Consider the following 18,546-nt stretch of genomic DNA (forward strand, 5'->3'; position numbering starts at 1 on the left):
ATCGACTGCTCAATTTGTATATATTATATATCCACTAGCTTGGTCTCTTGCATGGGCAATCTGGATGATATCATGGAACTACAAACTATTTCGTTCTTCTCTTCTTGCTGAAGCCCTTGAAAGTGACACCGTCATCAGAATCATCATCAGCAACGACACGCCTGCGTTTACTGGCCCGAGCACGGGCAGCAGGTGTAGAAGGCGCTGGTTCGGGGGACCCAAAGCCTGCATCGTCTTTGCCATCGTCATCATCGGAATTCAAAAACAACTTCTTTGTCTCCTTTGTACGCGCTGGCTTGCGAACGGGTTTTTTGATGGTGTCAAGGGTTTGTGACTGGGTGTCCTCGTCAGAATCGACCGCCAGCGCACGGCGCCTGCCTTTGCTTCGCTGAGTCCCATTTTCGGTCACCTGGGAGTCCTTAGTGTAGTCTTTTGTGTCTTTCCAGTAACCTGCGAAACGATGAGCTCGCTCCTTCGAAGGAGCAACTGAAGCACCCACCTGCGCCCATGCCATAGTCATTCTCCTCTGCAAGCACGAGGTTGACCGGTGGACGACGGGGCCCATTTATTTTCTACTCCGCGTCAAAAAGGTCATCCAGGGCATCAATACAGCTGACGCTTACCTTCTTAAATTTCTTGAAATTCGGTACGTTCATGTTGGCAGAGTCACGAGTGTCATTCGTAACAGCCTCGCGATAGCGGTCTGAGTACTTGTACACCTCCAAATCCACAATGACCATAAAGTTCCCTCTGATATTTGGGAGGTCGAAGTCCCCCATATCCGTCCACTGCTGTTCTTCGCGCTGCAGATCCGGTTTCGCTATCCGTAACTTATTGAACTCGCGGTCAAATTCATCCTCGGTCTTCTTCCCGCGCTTCTTCGAAGCAACGGCAGTGAGGAAGGCCTCGTCCTTGTCGAGAACGTGCTTGCCACCGTCAGTAGCTTTCTTGGACTTTGCTGTCGTCCGGGGTTGTTCTGATGGCTGACGGGACAGAGGTACCTTTGACTTCGTCCTAGTTTGGGTAGCTGGCATCTGTCCTCCATCCTCTTCCACCGGGGACGGCACCTCAAATGCATCAGACTTGGCCCGCTGTGAGGGCCCACTCAGGCTCTCTTCTTCCTCTGCTACAACCGGTAATTGCTTTGGTGGTGCGAAGGCAGGTGACCGCACTGTCTGTGTGACGCTCTCATTTTGGGTGCCTACCACGTTGTCATAGGCTGCGTCAAAAGCCTGCGAACCCTCGAGAATTATTTTTTTTGGGTCGCTCGCCTCAAATAAGGCCTTGAACTTCTTATGCGGGGGTTCTTCCTCGACTTCGTCGACATCAATGGTAACAACAGGTATGTGGATCTCTGGAGGCGGGACTCCTGGCATTCCAGGCAATCCTAAGCGGCGTTTCAAGCGCGGGCGACTGCCCGACGGTGGTTTCTAGATGTTCAAATCAGGAGATTATGTCGATGAAGAGCAGGCCAGACATACAGGTGCTTGTGTGGATTCAAATTTAACTTTGTCAACATCTGACTCTGGCTTGTTGAAATTCATCAAGGATCCTTCGCTTGTCTCAGTTGGCAGAGGCACTCGTCGCACCAGCTGTGGTTTCTCAGTGGAGCCCCTACCTGCATGCAGGCTTGGTACGTACCTTTCGCTTTGGCTTGGTTGGCGGAGACTCAGGAATAACGGGAGGCTCAGGCGAACGCATAGCAGAGTCCTGTCTTCCGCTTCCGGAGGAGACAACACATTGGCTTTTATCCATATATATTTCTTTGTCTGCGCCATCCGGGAAAGATGGCTCGTCGGGGTGCGTATTGGGAACAAAGGAAGGCAAAGGAGAAGAGTGGCTTGATGATTCTGCATGAATGGAGATGACCTTAGTATGATAGAACATTGAGGAAAATTATGATGAAAGAACCTTGTGAACCGCTTCCGGAGGATGCGATGCGAGACGCATCCACATGAACAACAGCCTCAAGAACTGTCTCCAGTTGAATGACATACACGCTCAGGCTATTAAGCATATCTATCAGCGAAGCATTTTCAGGTGATTCATGTCACCGACCTTGCAGCATCTGCAACCATTTCTTTCCACTTCTCGTCATCAACAGCCCTCTGTATTACACTATCCTTCGCCAGCACGACCAGCCCCTTACCAGCCCCTCTCAGCTCTTCGACTTTCCTCTTTCCCTTGGCAATCACCTGCCTCCACTTCGCGAGCCCCGTCTTCAGATTGAATCCTTCATATTCTGCGCCACCCCTTACGACCAGGTCCCTCAGCTCTGCATCAACTTCCCCGTTCTCTGCGGGAAGGACGAAGCGGAAGCCCCTTAGTAAGTTCAGCCTCTCTTCATTTGGCTCCCAATGTTTGAAGCTCTTCAGCGCAGGCGGGAGGGCAGGTCCAAATGCGGGACGGTACTTGCTCTCAATGGGTGGGACAAAAGACTTTTCGAGGGCAGTCAAACCGAAAGAATCGTTTTCTGCAGGAGTACTGCCAAGTCGCACAAGTTCTTGCAACCATTCAGGCTTGATAAGTTGAGCGGCGCAGAGCAAAGAGGTCATAACTGGGGTTGTCACTTCATACTTTGGTGCGATGTGATGGGTGATAAGCTCATGCGCCGAAGCAAGCGTGCTAATACCTGTACGCAGTGTCAGTAAGTCCAGTTGAATCAGGGACGACACGAACCAATTGAGGCGCAGTCTTCAGAAGAAAGCGAGGGCATGCCCCTGACTGGAGGGACAAAACATGCTATTCGCAGCCATCGTACCCTGGACACTGTGTTAGACTCTATTAGAACTAGAAGGTTTCAGGTCGCCTACTCCACCACAATACCAGCAACGACCGTGATGTGGTCTCCATCCTCAAGAGTAATAGAGGCTGACGGATTGCAGGTCACGTCCCCTCTCTGTCGTTTTAACATGAGGCTCTTGAGCTTGTTATTGACTAGTTCAAGTGTGGGAACGTATGATGGATCTGCCTAGAAGACTAGTGAGATGGACTTCGCATTGAAATTCGGTTCGTACCATATTATCCGGCGTATACGGGCCCACTCTGAATTCGCAAGCATCACGAGAAATCTTTTTGTTGTTCACTACCAATGGTTGTTCTTTGCGACCGAGCCCGTAATTCCTCCCAGGTTTAAGCAGTTTCACCTCTGTGACTACGGTGAGTGTCGAGGAGAAGACAGAACAGTGATAGAGACGGACTGGTAGCTGTCGTATCCCCCTGATCGATGCTATCGAATGGACCAGTAATGAGCCACATAATAGTCTGTTAGAAACAATGAGAGTGTAGGATTGTTGTTATAAGAACGATAGAATACAGTATGGCATAAACAAGCTACTGCAGGAGCTAGACGAGAGCGGTCGCGCCAAGTAATAAATGGAGTGTGACACGGCCACGTGACTATTGGCTACTTCCACAGTTGGTCCACAGTTTCGTTTCCAGAAGTCCAACCGGGTTACCGAAGTTCAATAATTGTTCGAGCAAATATTACATTGAACTTCTGAAGGCGACCATCACGATACTCACGCCAAGCTGAGCTTCATCGATTTCCCCTCTTCGGTTCCCTTTCATATAGTATAAAATGCGGGGATGTCTAACCGTTTATAAGTAATTCCCGCTCTTTCCTCCAGTTGAAGCCATGTTGCCACTGACTAACCTAAAAATCGTCCTGTCGTTCCTGCTCGTCGTCGGATCTCCAGTTTCTTCCATTCCCTTGAACACCCACACAACCGCTGTTAGCCTTGCCGCTAAATTCAATGCAGCTGGTGTAACCAGTATCGTCGCAGGTGATAGAGCACGCGCTCAATCGCTGTATCAGGCTGCGAAAATCGGCAAGCACCACGCAAATGCATCCATCACCAACGTTGCACCCATAGGTTACACTATACAGGCTGGTATCGGTAACCCAGTGAAGCACTGTGCGTCATTCGAGTAAAGACCTATAACCGTAATTTATGAGTTCACCATGCCAGATGGACTTCTTGTGGATACTGCCAGTGGTAATACGTGGATTGGAGCAGACCAGTATTATACCATTACCAGGACCAGTGTTAACACCGGAAACACAGTCGTACGTACCTACTCCTTTTTACTATCATTTGATACTCATATCTCACTCCAAGTCTGTCTCCTATGGGTCCGGTAATTTCTCTGGGAAAGAGTACCTAGACACTATCACGCTGAGCTCATTGAGCATCAGTAACCAATCGATCGGGGTGGCACACGATTACCAGGGCTTTCGTGGTGTCGACGGCGTCCTTGGTATTGGTCCCGTGAGCTTGACAAAAGGCACGGTGTCCAACACGGACACAGTTCCCACCATCATGGACAACCTCTTCAGTCAAAAGTCCACACATTCTGAGATCCTTGGTGTTTACTTTGTCCCTGTATCGGAAGAGGATTCGACTGGCATACTCACTTTCGGTGGTTGGAACAATTCTTTAATGACAAGTGACATCACATATACCCCCATCACAACTGCCTCACCCGCTTGTAATTACTGGGGAATCGACCAGTCTATCGCTTACGGCAATTCAACTATCTTATCTTCGGCGGCAGGAATTGTCGACACTGCTACTGTACTCATTCTAATTGCGACTGGTAAACTCATATAATATGTACCCAGGCAAACACACTGAATCCATACCAGATGCCTTCGATGCTTACAAAACTGCCACTGGTGCTACCTTGGATGAGACCACGGGGCTGCTCAAGATCACTTCAGACCAATACAGCAGCCTGAAACCCCTCATATTTACCATCGGAGGGACTGCGTTCACACTCACTCCCAACGCGCAAATCTGGCCTCGCTCGATGAATAGCGTCATCGGTGACACCAGCGGCAATAGCGATAACGTTTACCTTATCGTTGCAGATATTGGTAGCGAAACCTTCGGTTTCGTCAGCGGGTACACATTCCTGTAAGTGATCTTATTGTTTCGAACCATTGCACAGCTAACTGTGGTGTTTGCGCTCTCAGTGAACGTTTCTACAGCATCTTCGATACCACAAACAAGCGGGTTGGATTTGCCACGACGGCAGTATACTGAATCGACTTCGAACTGAGTGTAAGTATATATTGCGCCATTGAAATTATAAGGCTGCGGGCTGGATCCGCTTGAATTATTATTCCACGTATATCCTGTAACGCAATGTGAATACATTTGCCATTTCAACATGACACAAGGAGCATTGTTGTTTGGCTTGAAATAGAAGGGACAACCATAGGAGACCACTGATTGTCTGGTCGAAACTACTAGCAGTTGTCCATCTCGCCTTGTGAGGAAGCGGGTCCCAAAGCGGCAGGGCCCTGTCTGCCACTCTTCTTGAAGAACCCCGATTTTACATTCTGAGCTTTCTTCCTTGCCGAGATATTCTTCGTTGTACTAATCTGTGAGTTACTCTATGATCGTGTTGCAACATGTCTTTTATACTGACAAATTACAATAATCCTCTTGCAGGTATGTAAGGCCTTTAGCCAGATGTACATGTTCTCCTCCGAGCTTCAGTACATCGTTCAGCGGCCAACAATTGCTCCTTGTTCCAAACAGGGGCGATCACACTGCGATTTCCGAGCGTCTACAACCGTCTCTTGAAGCTTGAGGCCGAGGGACAGAGCCTACGACGGTGAGTTTGACTTTCACTCTTTCAAGTCCCCTTTCCAGAAAGAGCGTCGAGAAGACGGCGTTGTGTCCAATGCGCTACCATGACGATGTGTTCATGGACTCAGCGGCTCAGCGCTCAGCCCCAAACCTGATCGCCGTTGTATTACATATTGTTGATGAGTCACGAAGCAGTCAATGTTGACCTTAAAACCCTGGATAGCGATACCGTTCAACATCTTTCAACATCTGGACGAAAAGTTCCGAAACTGATTCTGTCGGGACTGCCCGGATACGACGAAAACCGGGATGCAACAATGAGAAAGGTTTCGGGAGACATATTGCTTTGCGCGCGCCGAATTCAGAGTGTCCGAGTCAGAGTTGGTGAGTCGGAATCATGATGATTCCAAATAGAGGCGAAAGTTCTCGAGATTTGTAACAATCAAGTAAGAATTCGCACGTACGCCATTTTCGTGATGGCAGAGTTCGCATTGCTCACTGTTGGGCTCAGTGCTCAGTTTGAATTTAGAATTGTTATGGTTCCAGATAGAGGCGAAAGTTCTTGAGCTTTGTAAGGGATGGCAGGGGATGCTGTAACATATTGCTGTAAGTGTAACTGAAATTTGCGATTACAGAGCGATTTTAAAATACGGCTTGGTGAGCATGGGCGCCGGGGACAATGCACTGAGATTTCAGTACAAATACCAGGTCAGCCCCTCATCGACACATCATCAGAGTCATCCTTTCCCCTCCCTCGTCAACTGCTAGTCTTAGGACCTTTTCAACATGTCATCTCCCAAAGTCGCAATCATCATTTACTCCATGTACGGTCATATCGTCAAGAGTGAGTACAAACCATCCAGGACGGGGTCCTTCTAATATGAGACCTTCATCAGTGGCTGAGTCTATCAAGAGTGGTATCGAGTCCGCTGGCGGCTCCACCGCCATTTACCAGTATGTATTCAATCGTGGGCCCATCTGTGTACTTACCTTACTCACTGGATTATTCAGGATTGCTGAAACATTGCCCGAGGAAGTCCTCGCAAAGATGCATGCTCCCGCAAAGCCAAGTTATCCCATCATCACCCCAAGCGAACTTGCCGACTTTGACGCCTTTATATTCGGTATTCCTACCCGTTATGGCAATTTCCCCGCTCAGTGGAAAGTACGTCTCTGACTTGTCAAATCCTTCGAAAAATTCTAATCATATTCCTCATCGTCACAGGCTTTCTGGGACGGAACCGGTGGATTATGGGCCAGTGGTGCTTTGGCTGGCAAATTCGCGGGTGTTTTCGTTTCTACAGGCACACCAGGCGGAGGACAGGAGGCTACTATCATCAACTCCCTCTCTACTCTTACTCACCACGGGATTATCTACGTGCCTATGGGTTACAAAAACACATTCAGACAACTCACTGACATCAGCGAAGTTCGCGGTGGTATGTTTACTCCCTCGCATCCATAACTGAGGGTTGCTTATTTTACTACTCAGGTTCTCCTTGGGGTTCTGGCACCTTCGCTGGACCCGACGGGTCACGCCAACCTTCAGCCCTTGAACTAGAACTCGCTACCCTTCAAGGCAAGGGCTTCTGGGACATTGTTTCCAGGTACAAATTTTAGAAGGGCCATGGCCCATACATAATCACATTTACGATACTTGCAGAGAACTCATAATATACGTGCCTGAAAAATAAAAACAAAAATTGATGTGAAGGATGTTTGCTCGCTTAAATTGAGTTTGTTGCATGCTGTCTGACCAGTATATATCCTCGTGGGCGTACCTGCATCCTGACATGCATGCTTGGGGGCGATCTTTATCGCATGCAACTAAATTCCCTCCGCAATACCAAACCGCCCCCCCAAGTTATCAGTAGCTGTAGCGGTGCATCGACATTCCAAAGTAGTCTTTGATTCTTACGCTCGCGCGTTTTTGTAAACAACCGAGGTGTCAAGAAGACTCGGAATAAACGCAGGCGGCCTGCGAATACAAAATAAGTAATTTAAGGCCACACCCGTAGCAGAGTGACTCCAAGAAAGACATAGATAGCGGTGCTAGTGAAAAGTCGTCCGGCGTAACACTGCTCCGAGTGCACATTACCCGAGAATATGACCAGTCACGGTCACGTGTCAAAGCACAACTTCGTGTTATTTAAATTTTATACTATCAAAGTTCCACTTAGTTAACCACGGCACACATGATGGGTGCCGTCCTGTGGCTCCTACCCCGATATTCGATCCAGTTTCTGGTGGATACCCTTCAGATAATGGGATGAAGTCAGTAGTACAAGTCGTTCCTTACTAGGTCAACCGACGAGAGGGGTCCAGGACATCAATACAACCAGGTTCATTGTCATCAGCGAGGTTCCATGTCGGCAATAGCCAATACTTCAACAATGCTCGACAAGATCAATAGCAAGGAACCAGCAACACTATACAGTAACACTGTAAGTTGACCTTCCTTAACATTCCTTAATACCGTGTTCGGGAAGGGGGATATCAATACTGCGGTCACTACTAATCAAAGGATATTTAGTACACGATTCCTTCGGTGTTCCTTTTTCATGTACCACACATTGATATTCATGGTCCCTTGGAGGTAGCGGTGGCTAAAACGGCCGGCCGGAACCGTGCCGTTACTGTGGACCAATGGAGGCCCTTGCATTGTCTATTGGGAGGCATTTCCACTTGAAGAGTCCACTCTGTAGCTCAAACTTCTTTCCAATGACTTCTACCTCTCCGATAGTCAAGAATACTAGTCACGCAGCTCACCTTGTTAAGAAAGCAGGGTTTCTGTCTCTTCCTGGAGAATTACGGTCTTACGTTTTGAGCTTCCTTCTTTGCCGAGATCTACTTCGTTGTGCATCTGTGAGTGCCACCGAGTTACACCTTATGATTATGCTGCATCATGTTATGATTGTATTCTATACTGACAATAATCCTCTTGCAGGTATGTAAGGCCCTTCGCCTGACGTACATCTCCTCTTCCCAGCTTCAGTACATCGTTGAACTCAGTGGCCAGCAACTACTCCATGTTCCAAACACGGACGACCACACTGCGACTTCCGAACGTCTACGACTCTTGAGGGACAGAGCCCACGCGTGGTTTAAGTTTGACTTGCACTCTTTCAAAACAATCTTCTTTCCAACAGAAATGTGCGATGAAAGGAAAGCCGTTATTGATGGACATTTCTCTTTATGGGACAAAAATACAGACCTGGCCTGGATCATTCCAATAGTACCAAAGCGCTCACAACGAACATTCGCGCGCGAATGGTCTCCAGGAACGTTGAGTCCAATGCGCTACTCCGATGGTGTGTTCATGGACCCAACACAAAACCTGATTGCTGTCGTGTATTTCGTTTACGACGAGACGGCCTATATTGACCTCAGAGCCTTGGATGGTGATAGTGTTCACCCCCAAGCTGCTGGGCCGAAACTGATTCTGTTGGGGCCGCCCGGATACGACGAAACCAGATTTGCGACAACGCGTACGGAGCTTAAAGGTTTCGGGAGGCATATCGCTTTGCGACGCTCCTTGCTCGTTTCACGTGTCGAAACATGGGCTTCGGAGATGTGGCAGCTGCAGATTTGGGACTGGCAACACTCGACGACTTCTAATGTGAGCCTTGGTCAGAAATAATTGAAAGACTGAAAGATTAATTCTCCAATTAGAGTGTCCTCAGCGACACAACGCGACTCGGCGATTTTTGTTTCCTCGGAAGTAATAGACTGCTAGTTGTCACCATCGATTTAAAGATTTATTCAATCGAGGATATTTCTCAGACGCCGCAATTGCTGGCATGTTTCCAGTCGCCCGAGCGATGGCTGGTCAAACAGTGTCTCCTTCCGATGGATGATACTGAGCGGCGCAACGCAAACGCAAACGCAAACGCAAACGCAGAACAAAAAATCGATGTACACCTCGGACCCTAAACACCGGCTACTATGCATTACAACGGATGCGAACCGAGTCTACATCATATCCACCAGGATTTTTTTCGACCTCGATGGAATGATAGTAGCAATGCCAATACCATGGGATGACTGGGGCCCGTCAAATGCTCGTATTTTCCAGCACCCATGTGAATGCAAAATTCACGTCAGCGGGAATCGAGTCTTGCAGGCATTCCCAGTTGGCACGCACGTGCGCTTCCCGGAATGTCCTAAGGAGTATATATTGCATATGATGGACTTCAGTCCACTAGCTGTGACGAACAGGCGGGGTCTAGGACGAGTGGTCAAAGATCCATCTACGATAGACGTCACCGAGTACTATGGACTGTATAGGCGGAGCTTGACGACATCACTGCCTTACGTCGAGGTCGTTTCGGACAGGAAGATGGAAGCTATCGATTTGGAGGACATATGGCTCGATAAGGACAACATTTATATGCTCAACAACGTGGATTCTATTAATGATGAGAATATTAGAAGGCTCGAGGTCATTGACGTTTAGAAAGCGGGGTATGTTATCAGGTATTCAATTATTAGCTAATTCGAGCACCTTCGGATGTGGTGTTGAGTTATACCGTAGTATATATTGTTCGTTTGTTGTCGCGAATGCAGCTCGACAAAAGCGAAAGGTAAATATGTAATGGAGTTGACGATGCAAGACTGTATCGTTTGCTTCGTGCGATGTCGAAAGTAGCAAGTAAGACCTGGTGAGCCATTGAAAGTTGTCGACTCGCGGGTCCTAAAAAATTTCCTGATTGACGGTGGACTAGACTAGGAATTTGGTGTCCTGAACATAGTTGTACATAGGCACGGTCGCCAAGCTTTGCTTTCCTAGCTCACCTCCATGTTAGTGGTATTTCTCAACGCTTCATGGGAGGGCATAAAAACCGATGCAGTCAATTGCAAAGAATACACTGATCACAACACCATTAATAATGTACCTAAAGCGAATCGTCCCAGCTCTGAATGAAAAAATAAGTATACCTTGTTTTCTAACCAGTTTTATTGATCCGAAGGGTCTACATTCTCACGTCCCCTCCAGTGTATGGCTGCTGCCATTGCAGCTGAGCGCCATTCGGGGCCTGACCCTGGTGTGCGGTATTGTTATTGCTGACAGGCCGGTCGTATGCAGGATGCGAATAAAATGCAGCATATCCATGGGGAATCTGCGGCATCGGTTGATGTGTTGGGATTTCATACCTGGCATTGTAGGACCAAGCTCCTGAGCCATATGCATTCGAGGAGTAATACTGCTGATGAGACTGTGGTGCATAATAAGGGGCATAGTGCGTCGTGGGGCTAGTCACTTGCGTTGGAATCGCGGACGACGACGACACCGCAGCCGCCGATATCGACGGATAAGCTGTTACCTGCTTCGAAGGATGAGGAACTGCACTCGCAACGAACGAACCACAAGACACAAGTGAACAACAAGAGGGGTGTGGGGAAGATTTAGACTCACGCTCAAGAGCCGGTTCTGAGGGCTTTTGCACCACAGTTTGCCCTTCAGTCTGTCCAAAAATGACGCTTCCCCACTTGAATTCCCGCTTGATACCACGGTCCCAAAGAACCTCAACAGATCCGGTCTCCTCAATAATGCGCACCAAAGAGACCTCAAAGACACCAGAGCTAACACGAATTTTGATGCGTGACATAGGTGGGAGGCCAACGAGCTCGCCTTTGATACGGTCCTGTTTCGTAGCCCTCTTTGCGGCGGCGATAGCCTTCAAATGTAGGTGTCAACTCGTCATTGCTGAAGCCCGCGAAAAGAAACGGCTCACTGGATTATGCTGCAGACAGAGAACATGTACGTCGTACTTCTTGATTGACTTCAGCACCTGAGGCTCCACCTCAACGGGAGAAGGTAGTGTTGTATCTGGTTGCATCTGAGACTGAGACAAAGCCAGGTCCAAAAATGTAGTGGCCTCATCAGGAGTTGGGACAGTGTGATGCGCAGGAGGTAGCGGGTTTGGGTATACTAGTATCACTTCCTTCTCGACCTCGCGTAGTATTGAGAAAACAATGCCGCTGGTTCCATCTCTCGCGCAGCCAACATGGAAAGATTTCGCGCATTTTCCTTTGGTGCACTGGATAGGTGCGCCATGTGCCTTCTGTCGCGCTTTTGTACAAGCAGCACATTTCTGTACACGACGGTCAGCTAAGCGTATGTGAAGATGTTTCGCTGTGTTGGAACATACCAGATTCCATCGATCTCTCACGATCGCATCCACGCCAAATACCCTTTTCTCCACAGACATCTCCGTCTCAACCTCGTCTATCCAAGTCTCAGGTACCACCTTAGCACACTCTTCATGTGCCATCCAAGCCTCGGTTGCAAGACTCGATAAGCTTTCAGGAAGCTCCCGCCGACCAACAGGTGGATCCTGTACGGGGAACAAGCCATCCCTGCTCGTTGAGATACACAAACAGCAGGGGAAAATGTCCTCCACGGGCCGAGGGCCAAGCTTGAGGGTGACCCTTGACGCGGATGGCCCTGCGACCGGTGTAGACGTCGAGGATTCTTTGGCTTTGGGGCGTTTACGCTTGGGTTGAGGCTCCGGGCCGTCAAGAGCTTTGCGCTTCGATGAAGGTTGTCGTTTTTCGGGCTCAGGCACTGGAGGGTACAAGCGCTCGACCTCTCTATCGTACAGCAGCTGATCTACATCAATCCGTACACTAGAAGAAAGTCAGACCGCTGATCAAACAATAGGACAAGATATCGACCTATCAGGAATGCATTGGCATGCCTTGGCCCTGCGTCCAAGTTCTACCCAGCTCTCCAGCGCAAAATTGACACTTTCGGCGCAGTTGAAGCCTAGGTTGAAGCCGGCATGATATCCACGAGGATAGGTGATGACAAACTCTTGCGCACGCTGAACCAAAAAATTGGGACGGCATGAAGACTGTGCCAGGAGGGTAGGTGATGCTAAGAAGGATTTGTGCCGCAGGAACTGAGGGCATTGGGAGATATCCTTCGGGAAGTAGCCTAGGACAATCAGTAACTATAAGAGGATAAAAATGATAAATTACCCTTCATGGTAGATTCCAAAGCTGCGGCCCGTCCTTGTGGCATTGCGTACCAGAATTTAGGAGCTCCAAAATGAATGTAATTGATGCTAAAGAGGTCCATGTCTTCAACATGCCATGCAAAGGTAGCACGCCACATCCCAAAGTATAGGTAAGGTGTGTTCACGCCTGGCAAGCCTTTGGATGACGAAGGGAGTAACCGCGACAGGAATGACGGGAGATGACCGACGTTCCAAGCTGTAGTCTCGTCCGTAAAAACTGAGCCTAGTTGAATGAAAAACCTTAGATATAACTTCTTGGAGAGTGTATATACAAACCTTGAGTGTCTGCTCCATACCAAGCTGGTTTCCCAAGGCCACAGTTCCGCCAAAATTGTCGTTCGAGCTTCTGGCAAAACTCCACGGTGTAATTATCAGCTGTGGTACATGGAGGCAGCCAATCTTTGTGCGGATCGAAAGTTTTGAGGAATGCTGTATCCTTGGCTGCACGCTCTGCTTCTCTTACCTCCCGACTTTGAGCTCCGCGTTTCTTCGTAGCCGGTTTCTTTTCAGATGCATCATTATCATCGTGCGCGGTCATCTCCACGTCTCCTGATAGTTGATCGTTGGACGGGGGATCAGGGTGATGAATTGGGTCATCAGCGGTTGTGGAAACTGGAGTATGGGGAAGCCCAACACTTGTCGGCGGGGACAGTGGGGTAGAAATTCCATTATGTCTTTCATTATTGTCGTCTCCCTCCTCTTCCTTGACCTGAGCAGGAGAGTCCTCCGGCTCAATAGATTCGACCTTGGTGCTTGCAGCCCTCGTTTTGGTGCGTTTTGACCTCGTTTTTACGGCCACGTTTCTGCCATGAAGGCCGACGTCTTCAACACCGGGTGCGCAGAACTCTTCCTTCTCGCAGAGCTCTGCCCACTCTCTGACGCTCATAACTTTACGTTTCTCGACGTTCTCCTGGCGAAACAGACCACCGCGACCAAGCATATGCTGCTCGATCGGGGTTCTGATCTTGACATCTCCCAATTGATTTTCAGTTCTAGGAAGCGCGTCGACCCTATGTAGATATGTGGGCTTGTGTCATGAAGTCAAAGGATCTCACGACACTCACCACTCTTTAGGAGGTATTACCTTGACGATACCGCTTCTCAAACCCCAACACTCTATTTTATTCATGTATCCCTCAAAATCTTGAAATTCTTGCATGCTCGGTTTGAATACTGGTATGCCTCTATGGGCTAGGGGGTCATCGTCGGGCTCGAGCCATGTTCTCCCGTCTGAGTTGGGAGATGGTGGGAGGTGTGTACCTTCTGAACCAAAGAAATGGTCGGGTTGAACAAGTGGAGCTGGAGTTGGGGAGCGTGACCTTGAGTTGACATCGGCAGGCGTTGTTGCCTCCATCGCGTTCGGTTAATCTCCCACGACGCGTGGAATGTAATCAGATCAACACTGCAGTGAATGGAGACCGAAAGATAGAACTCGTCGATAACAACGAGTAAGATGTAAATACCAGAGAGCAAGAACGTTGTGACCGTTGAGAACGATGCTGAACTTGTCGTAGTTGTAGAAGTCGTGAAGGGGCGGAACTGCTGCCAAAGGAAGTCGGCTAACACCGAAGACATTATGTAAGATGCCACAGATGGAATATATTATCAAATTCTGCAAATTATATGCTTTCAGTTAACTTCAGTCAAATTTCAATTTCCTCGCTCCAAGGTTAGTTATTCAACAGAGTAGACAGATAGACATGCAGAGGTTCTAAGCATTACAACAGGATATTAACTAAAGGATGTCTGTCGTTCCACGTCTTATGACGCTCGCAGACCTCAGTGGTCCTCAAATCAATCGACTTGTTAACCATGCTCATCACTTGAAGCACCTGTCTATGCCTTGGATGACTCCACAGCACGCGACTAAGAAGAAGAGCAATCTTCGTATGCCCTCTCAGTCCCTTTTCAACAAGTCTATTGCTCTTCTCTTTTCAAAACGCAGCACGCGCACTCGTATCGCAGCGGAGACCGCTGCTGTTCTTTTGGGTGGACGCGCCCTTTTCCTGGGTTCCAGCGATATCCAATTTGGTGTGAACGAATCTCCACGTGACTCCGCACGAGTCATCGGTGGTATGTGCCAAGGCATATTTGCACGCGTCGGTGCTCATGAAGAGATCGAGGTGCGAAAACTCCGCGCCTATTATTCCTATATTTAATTAGTTTATTTTAGGAGCTCGCGAGGTACTCTCCAGTACCTGTGCTCAATGCTTTATCGTCATTTTGGCATCCAACACAAGTTCTTGCGGACCTTTTGACACTTCATGAGCATGCCCACCTCTTCTCGCCCGATATACCAGCCCCATCTCCTATAAAACCTCTTTCTCCCTTACGACCTCTCACGATTGCATATGTCGGTGACTCTGCAAACGTCCTCCATGACATGCTCGTGACCTACCCCCGTCTGGGTCACAAGGTTCGCGTCGCAACACCTCCACAACCCCAATACAACCCTCCCAAACCAGTTTGGGACCGTGTCGTTGAGCTCGGGTGTGACAAGCACATTGTCTGGAGCAATGATCCCCGGGAAGCTGTAAAAGGTGCAGATGTTGTAGTCACTGATACTTGGTACGTCACCCCGTCCCCGCCTGGGCATGCTCATCTATACATCTTACGTCATAGGATTTCAATGGGCCAAGAAGCTGAGAAGGCACAGCGTTTGAGTGACTTTGCTGGCTATCAGGTTACAGAAGCTCTCTGTCGTGAAGGCGGTGCAAATCCGGACTGGAAGTTCCTCCACTGTCTCCCACGAAAGCAGGATGAGGTAGACGATGAGGTTAGTTTCCGATTGAATTTTCATTTGGAGGTTGATTCAATATGTGTCGCGTGCTTTAGGTGTTCTATAGCTCTCGGTCTCTTGTTTTCCCAGAAGCGGACAACCGGAAGTGGACCATCATGGCCGTGTTTGAGTGAGTTTTTTCGGGTATCTGGGGATGCAATTGTTAATTCAAACATGCGCAGTCTTCTGTTCGGCAAATGGGACATTACGGGGGAGAAAGACCTTGAAAGGCGTTGAGTGGAATGACAGCCTGGAAGGACTAAAATATTGTAATTGCGCAGGATGTATCATGGTTATGGTGCCCCCTTCAAGGAGTACTTATAGGACATTTTCGACGATATCAATCATTTCCCAACCAACTTCAATGAATTCGAAACGCCTGACCGTTATAAGTTTGCAATGAAGTGGAATGATTGTTGAAGCAGAGTAGAGCTCGGAGAGACTGTGTACATTAGCTATGTAGATTACCGGTTAACCGAAGCCGTCCACGTCACGGGATGAACTCAGCGGCATCTTGGTCAAAAGTCCTGACTGGGTCAGTGATTGATGCACCCGCTCTTCAATGCTCCTCCGCCTGTCTCGCTCACGCCTGGTTAAACGGACAGTATATACTACCTTCGGTCTTGGCGGAGCTTACCTTGCAGATACTGAACTCAACGCGTCCGCCGTAACCCGTAACCTCCGCACACTATGGACTGTAAGACTAATCATGATTCAGCGCTTTCAAATTTATGACTGACGACGAATAGTGTGCACTCATATCAGTAGACTATAAGCTGAACTTCACGCCAGAGCATGCAGACCGTATACCCGCCATCCACCAGCGCGTTGCAGATCGAATGTACGACCTTTTCACTAGCAATGGCGGACTATACATAAAGATTGGTACGTTACGTTACTTCTGTTCACTCTGTCCCCTTCACAATATCTTATTTGACCTAGGTCAAGCAATAGGCGCGAACGCCGCGCTCATGCCCGCACCATTTCAGCAAAAGTTCGCCCGCCTCTTCGATGATGCTCCACAAATTCCATATCCTACCATTGCTCGCGTATTCCAACGCGAATTTAATAAGTCCCCTCAAGAGCTGTTTGCTTATTTTGATGAAAACGCTATGGCCAGTGCCTCCGTAGCACAGGTCCACAAAGCACGTACATGGGATGGCGACTGGGTCGCAGTGAAAGTACAGAAGCCAGACGTAGGGCGTCAGACCAGTTACGATCTCATGGCATTTAGAGCCGTGATGTGGGCATTCGAGAAGTGGGTGTTTGACCTACCTGTTTATTTTGCCGTTGGTGCGTCTGCCTTCCACGGCAATTAAATACAGAACTGACGTGTTAATTGTTAATAGACTTTATTTCCTCTCACCTCCATGCTGAACTTGATTTCATTGCTGAGGCCTCTAATGCACAGCGGACTGCATCTCTCATTGCATCCGAGCCCCGCCTAGCTGGAAAGGTTCACATTCCGAAGGTTTACCCCGAATTCTCAACCAAGCGTGTGCTAACAGCGGAGTGGATCGATGGCGTGCGGCTAAGTGACCGGGAGGCACTAGGTCGTGTTGTCGGCGAGAAACTGCCTGAAAGAGGTGGGGGAATGTTTGCGGATACGGTGCATGAGGAAAAGAAAAATGGCGTCCCTGAGAGCATGAATCATGTCAAATTAAAGGGCGGGATGCACACAATAATGCATACGATGGTCCGTATTTCTACCTTTCTGTAGACTTATGACTGATATGCCTCCTATTCGTGCAGGTTGAGCTGTTCAGCGCACAAATATTCGACTGGGGCTTTGTCCACTGTGACCCGCACCCAGGGAACATCATTATTCGTGCTCGCCCAAGCTCCTCGTCGTCTTCTCAATCGTCATCAAAACCCGTGCTCCGCGACCCTCAGCTGGTACTACTAGACCATGGCTTGTATGTTACCATGCCCCCCGCCGTCAAGCGCCAGTACGCTTCTCTCTGGCGCGCACTCCTCACCTCGGATTGGGATACAATAAGAAATGTCACCGAAAGCTGGGGTGTCGGCGAGGCGGGGCTGTTTGCGAGTGCCATCCTGATGCGGCCTGTGAAGATTGGGCAGGCTAACGGGTCGAGTCCACGTGGGGAGAAGGCTAATGGGGATCCTGGCAAGGAGCTTAATGCATATGAACAGAGTGTTCGGATGAAAGAACGACTGAAACGATTTCTCGTCGATACCGATAAGATGCCCAAGGAATTGATTTTCTTAGGGCGGAATATGCGGTACGTAGACCCCATATTTATACATTTACATTCGCTAACTCTCATCTCAAAGAATTGTACAAGGCAACAACCAATCGCTCGGTTCTCCGGTCAATCGCATCAAAATTACTGCGCATTGGGCTTCCCGCTCGCTCGTCACGACGCATGAACGATCATCTCGCGCATGGTGGGCCCGCCTCGACGCGCGCGAGCTCTGGCGCGATTTACTCTTCCGCAGTGCCATGTTCAGCCTCGACGTCGTGTTCTGGGTGTCGAAAATTCGGCAGCGTGTGCGTGCATTGTTGGGCCTCACGAATGGCGGCTTTGAGGATGAGCTGGAGAGGAGCGTGAGGGGGTTTGCGAAGAGCACATTTGGTGTTGAGGTAGGACCTGGGGCGTTTGAGGGCTAGTAGATTTGAATGTGTGGGTCCCAGTGTGTCACGGTGATGGAATAATATTGCACTTATCTCTATTTGCTATCAGCTAAGGACTTCTTAGATGATGATCTAACTAGACTTGGACTCGTATATTTTATTGTGCAGTACTGTCCCTTCCGGTGCAATCGGCACCTTTGATATTCAGCGTAAGCGAGTAAGCACAGTATTAACTATTTACTAGTAGATATGTGCGAGGGTGATTGTGCTGTGGTTGTAGAATTGAGGGTGATGTAATGAGACGTACATTGTATGGATGAGGTGTCTATGTAAGTTTCGATGATAATGCAACGGGACTACCAAACCGATTATTGCAGGACGTGGCCCAGAGCTGGGGTTAGCGCAGAATTGTTGAAAATATCCAGTAGCGCTGCGCCCACAAACCGGCACTTCCAAAGCGGTGTGCAGGATTGAAATATTGAAACTCGGATCCGGAGTCATGGCGCATATCAACAGGTGACGTTTCTGTGTGACTTCGGCGCTTTCAAC

General features: G+C 48.8%; 9 protein-coding genes across 9 annotated transcripts; 7 read left to right on the plus strand and 2 right to left on the minus strand.

Annotated features, from left to right (window-relative positions):
- Positions 1-42: 42 nt before the first annotated feature.
- On the minus strand, positions 43-3,396 carry BJ212DRAFT_531036 (uncharacterized protein). Its single transcript, XM_041343418.1, has 11 exons — positions 3,201-3,396; positions 3,018-3,148; positions 2,814-2,971; positions 2,680-2,762; positions 2,059-2,632; positions 1,912-2,006; positions 1,642-1,850; positions 1,482-1,592; positions 624-1,430; positions 500-572; positions 43-450 (listed from the first exon to the last, which is right to left on the minus strand). The coding sequence occupies exons 1-11, from the start codon at positions 3,256-3,258 to the stop codon at positions 86-88; spliced, it is 2,664 nt and encodes an 887-aa protein (XP_041198214.1). The 5' UTR covers positions 3,259-3,396; the 3' UTR covers positions 43-85.
- Positions 3,397-3,423: 27 nt separating this feature from the next.
- BJ212DRAFT_1573766 (aspartic peptidase domain-containing protein) lies at positions 3,424-5,217 on the plus strand. The gene is made up of 5 exons (XM_041342096.1): positions 3,424-3,917; positions 3,972-4,069; positions 4,122-4,599; positions 4,649-4,919; positions 4,979-5,217. Exons 1-5 carry the CDS (start codon positions 3,638-3,640, stop codon positions 5,046-5,048), a joined length of 1,197 nt encoding a protein of 398 aa, XP_041198215.1. The 5' UTR covers positions 3,424-3,637; the 3' UTR covers positions 5,049-5,217.
- Positions 5,218-5,419: 202 nt separating this feature from the next.
- On the plus strand, positions 5,420-6,166 carry BJ212DRAFT_1295653 (uncharacterized protein; the record flags this gene model as incomplete). The annotated part of the gene is made up of 4 exons (XM_041332332.1): positions 5,420-5,459; positions 5,550-5,625; positions 5,785-5,984; positions 6,015-6,166. 4 exons carry the CDS (start codon positions 5,420-5,422, stop codon positions 6,164-6,166), a joined length of 468 nt encoding a protein of 155 aa, XP_041198216.1.
- A 220-nt stretch (positions 6,167-6,386) lies between these two features.
- On the plus strand, positions 6,387-7,220 carry BJ212DRAFT_1261487 (flavoprotein-like protein; the record flags this gene model as incomplete). Its single annotated transcript, XM_041330178.1, has 5 exons — positions 6,387-6,444; positions 6,497-6,554; positions 6,612-6,765; positions 6,826-7,039; positions 7,093-7,220. 5 exons carry the CDS (start codon positions 6,387-6,389, stop codon positions 7,218-7,220), a joined length of 612 nt encoding a protein of 203 aa, XP_041198217.1.
- Positions 7,221-8,130: 910 nt separating this feature from the next.
- Positions 8,131-9,828, plus strand: BJ212DRAFT_531194 (uncharacterized protein). The gene is made up of 3 exons (XM_041343419.1): positions 8,131-8,465; positions 8,548-9,219; positions 9,273-9,828. Exons 1-3 carry the CDS (start codon positions 8,247-8,249, stop codon positions 9,531-9,533), a joined length of 1,152 nt encoding a protein of 383 aa, XP_041198218.1. The 5' UTR covers positions 8,131-8,246; the 3' UTR covers positions 9,534-9,828.
- On the plus strand, positions 9,625-10,056 carry BJ212DRAFT_1475807 (uncharacterized protein; the record flags this gene model as incomplete). Its single annotated transcript, XM_041339290.1, has 1 exon — positions 9,625-10,056. One exon carries the CDS (start codon positions 9,625-9,627, stop codon positions 10,054-10,056), a length of 432 nt encoding a protein of 143 aa, XP_041198219.1.
- A 371-nt stretch (positions 10,057-10,427) lies between these two features.
- Positions 10,428-14,145, minus strand: BJ212DRAFT_1320657 (JmjC domain, hydroxylase-domain-containing protein). The gene is made up of 8 exons (XM_041334387.1): positions 13,687-14,145; positions 12,899-13,632; positions 12,585-12,845; positions 12,279-12,540; positions 11,753-12,230; positions 11,336-11,695; positions 11,017-11,278; positions 10,428-10,944 (listed from the first exon to the last, which is right to left on the minus strand). Exons 1-8 carry the CDS (start codon positions 13,974-13,976, stop codon positions 10,574-10,576), a joined length of 3,018 nt encoding a protein of 1,005 aa, XP_041198220.1. The 5' UTR covers positions 13,977-14,145; the 3' UTR covers positions 10,428-10,573.
- Positions 14,146-14,259: 114 nt separating this feature from the next.
- BJ212DRAFT_1320665 (Aspartate/ornithine carbamoyltransferase) lies at positions 14,260-15,898 on the plus strand. The gene is made up of 6 exons (XM_041334388.1): positions 14,260-14,291; positions 14,350-14,745; positions 14,796-15,190; positions 15,245-15,398; positions 15,458-15,531; positions 15,584-15,898. The coding sequence occupies exons 2-6, from the start codon at positions 14,365-14,367 to the stop codon at positions 15,636-15,638; spliced, it is 1,059 nt and encodes a 352-aa protein (XP_041198221.1). The 5' UTR covers positions 14,260-14,291; positions 14,350-14,364; the 3' UTR covers positions 15,639-15,898.
- A 65-nt stretch (positions 15,899-15,963) lies between these two features.
- BJ212DRAFT_1444332 (ABC1-domain-containing protein) lies at positions 15,964-18,033 on the plus strand (the record flags this gene model as incomplete). The annotated part of the gene is made up of 6 exons (XM_041337945.1): positions 15,964-16,098; positions 16,151-16,286; positions 16,344-16,694; positions 16,751-17,097; positions 17,154-17,644; positions 17,697-18,033. The coding sequence occupies 6 exons, from the start codon at positions 15,964-15,966 to the stop codon at positions 18,031-18,033; spliced, it is 1,797 nt and encodes a 598-aa protein (XP_041198222.1).
- Between the last annotated feature and the right edge of the window lie 513 nt (positions 18,034-18,546).

The sequence above is a fragment of the Suillus subaureus genome, assembly GCF_016647635.1.
Source record: "Suillus subaureus strain MN1 chromosome Unknown BJ212scaffold_3, whole genome shotgun sequence".
Taxonomy (NCBI): domain Eukaryota; kingdom Fungi; phylum Basidiomycota; class Agaricomycetes; order Boletales; family Suillaceae; genus Suillus; species Suillus subaureus.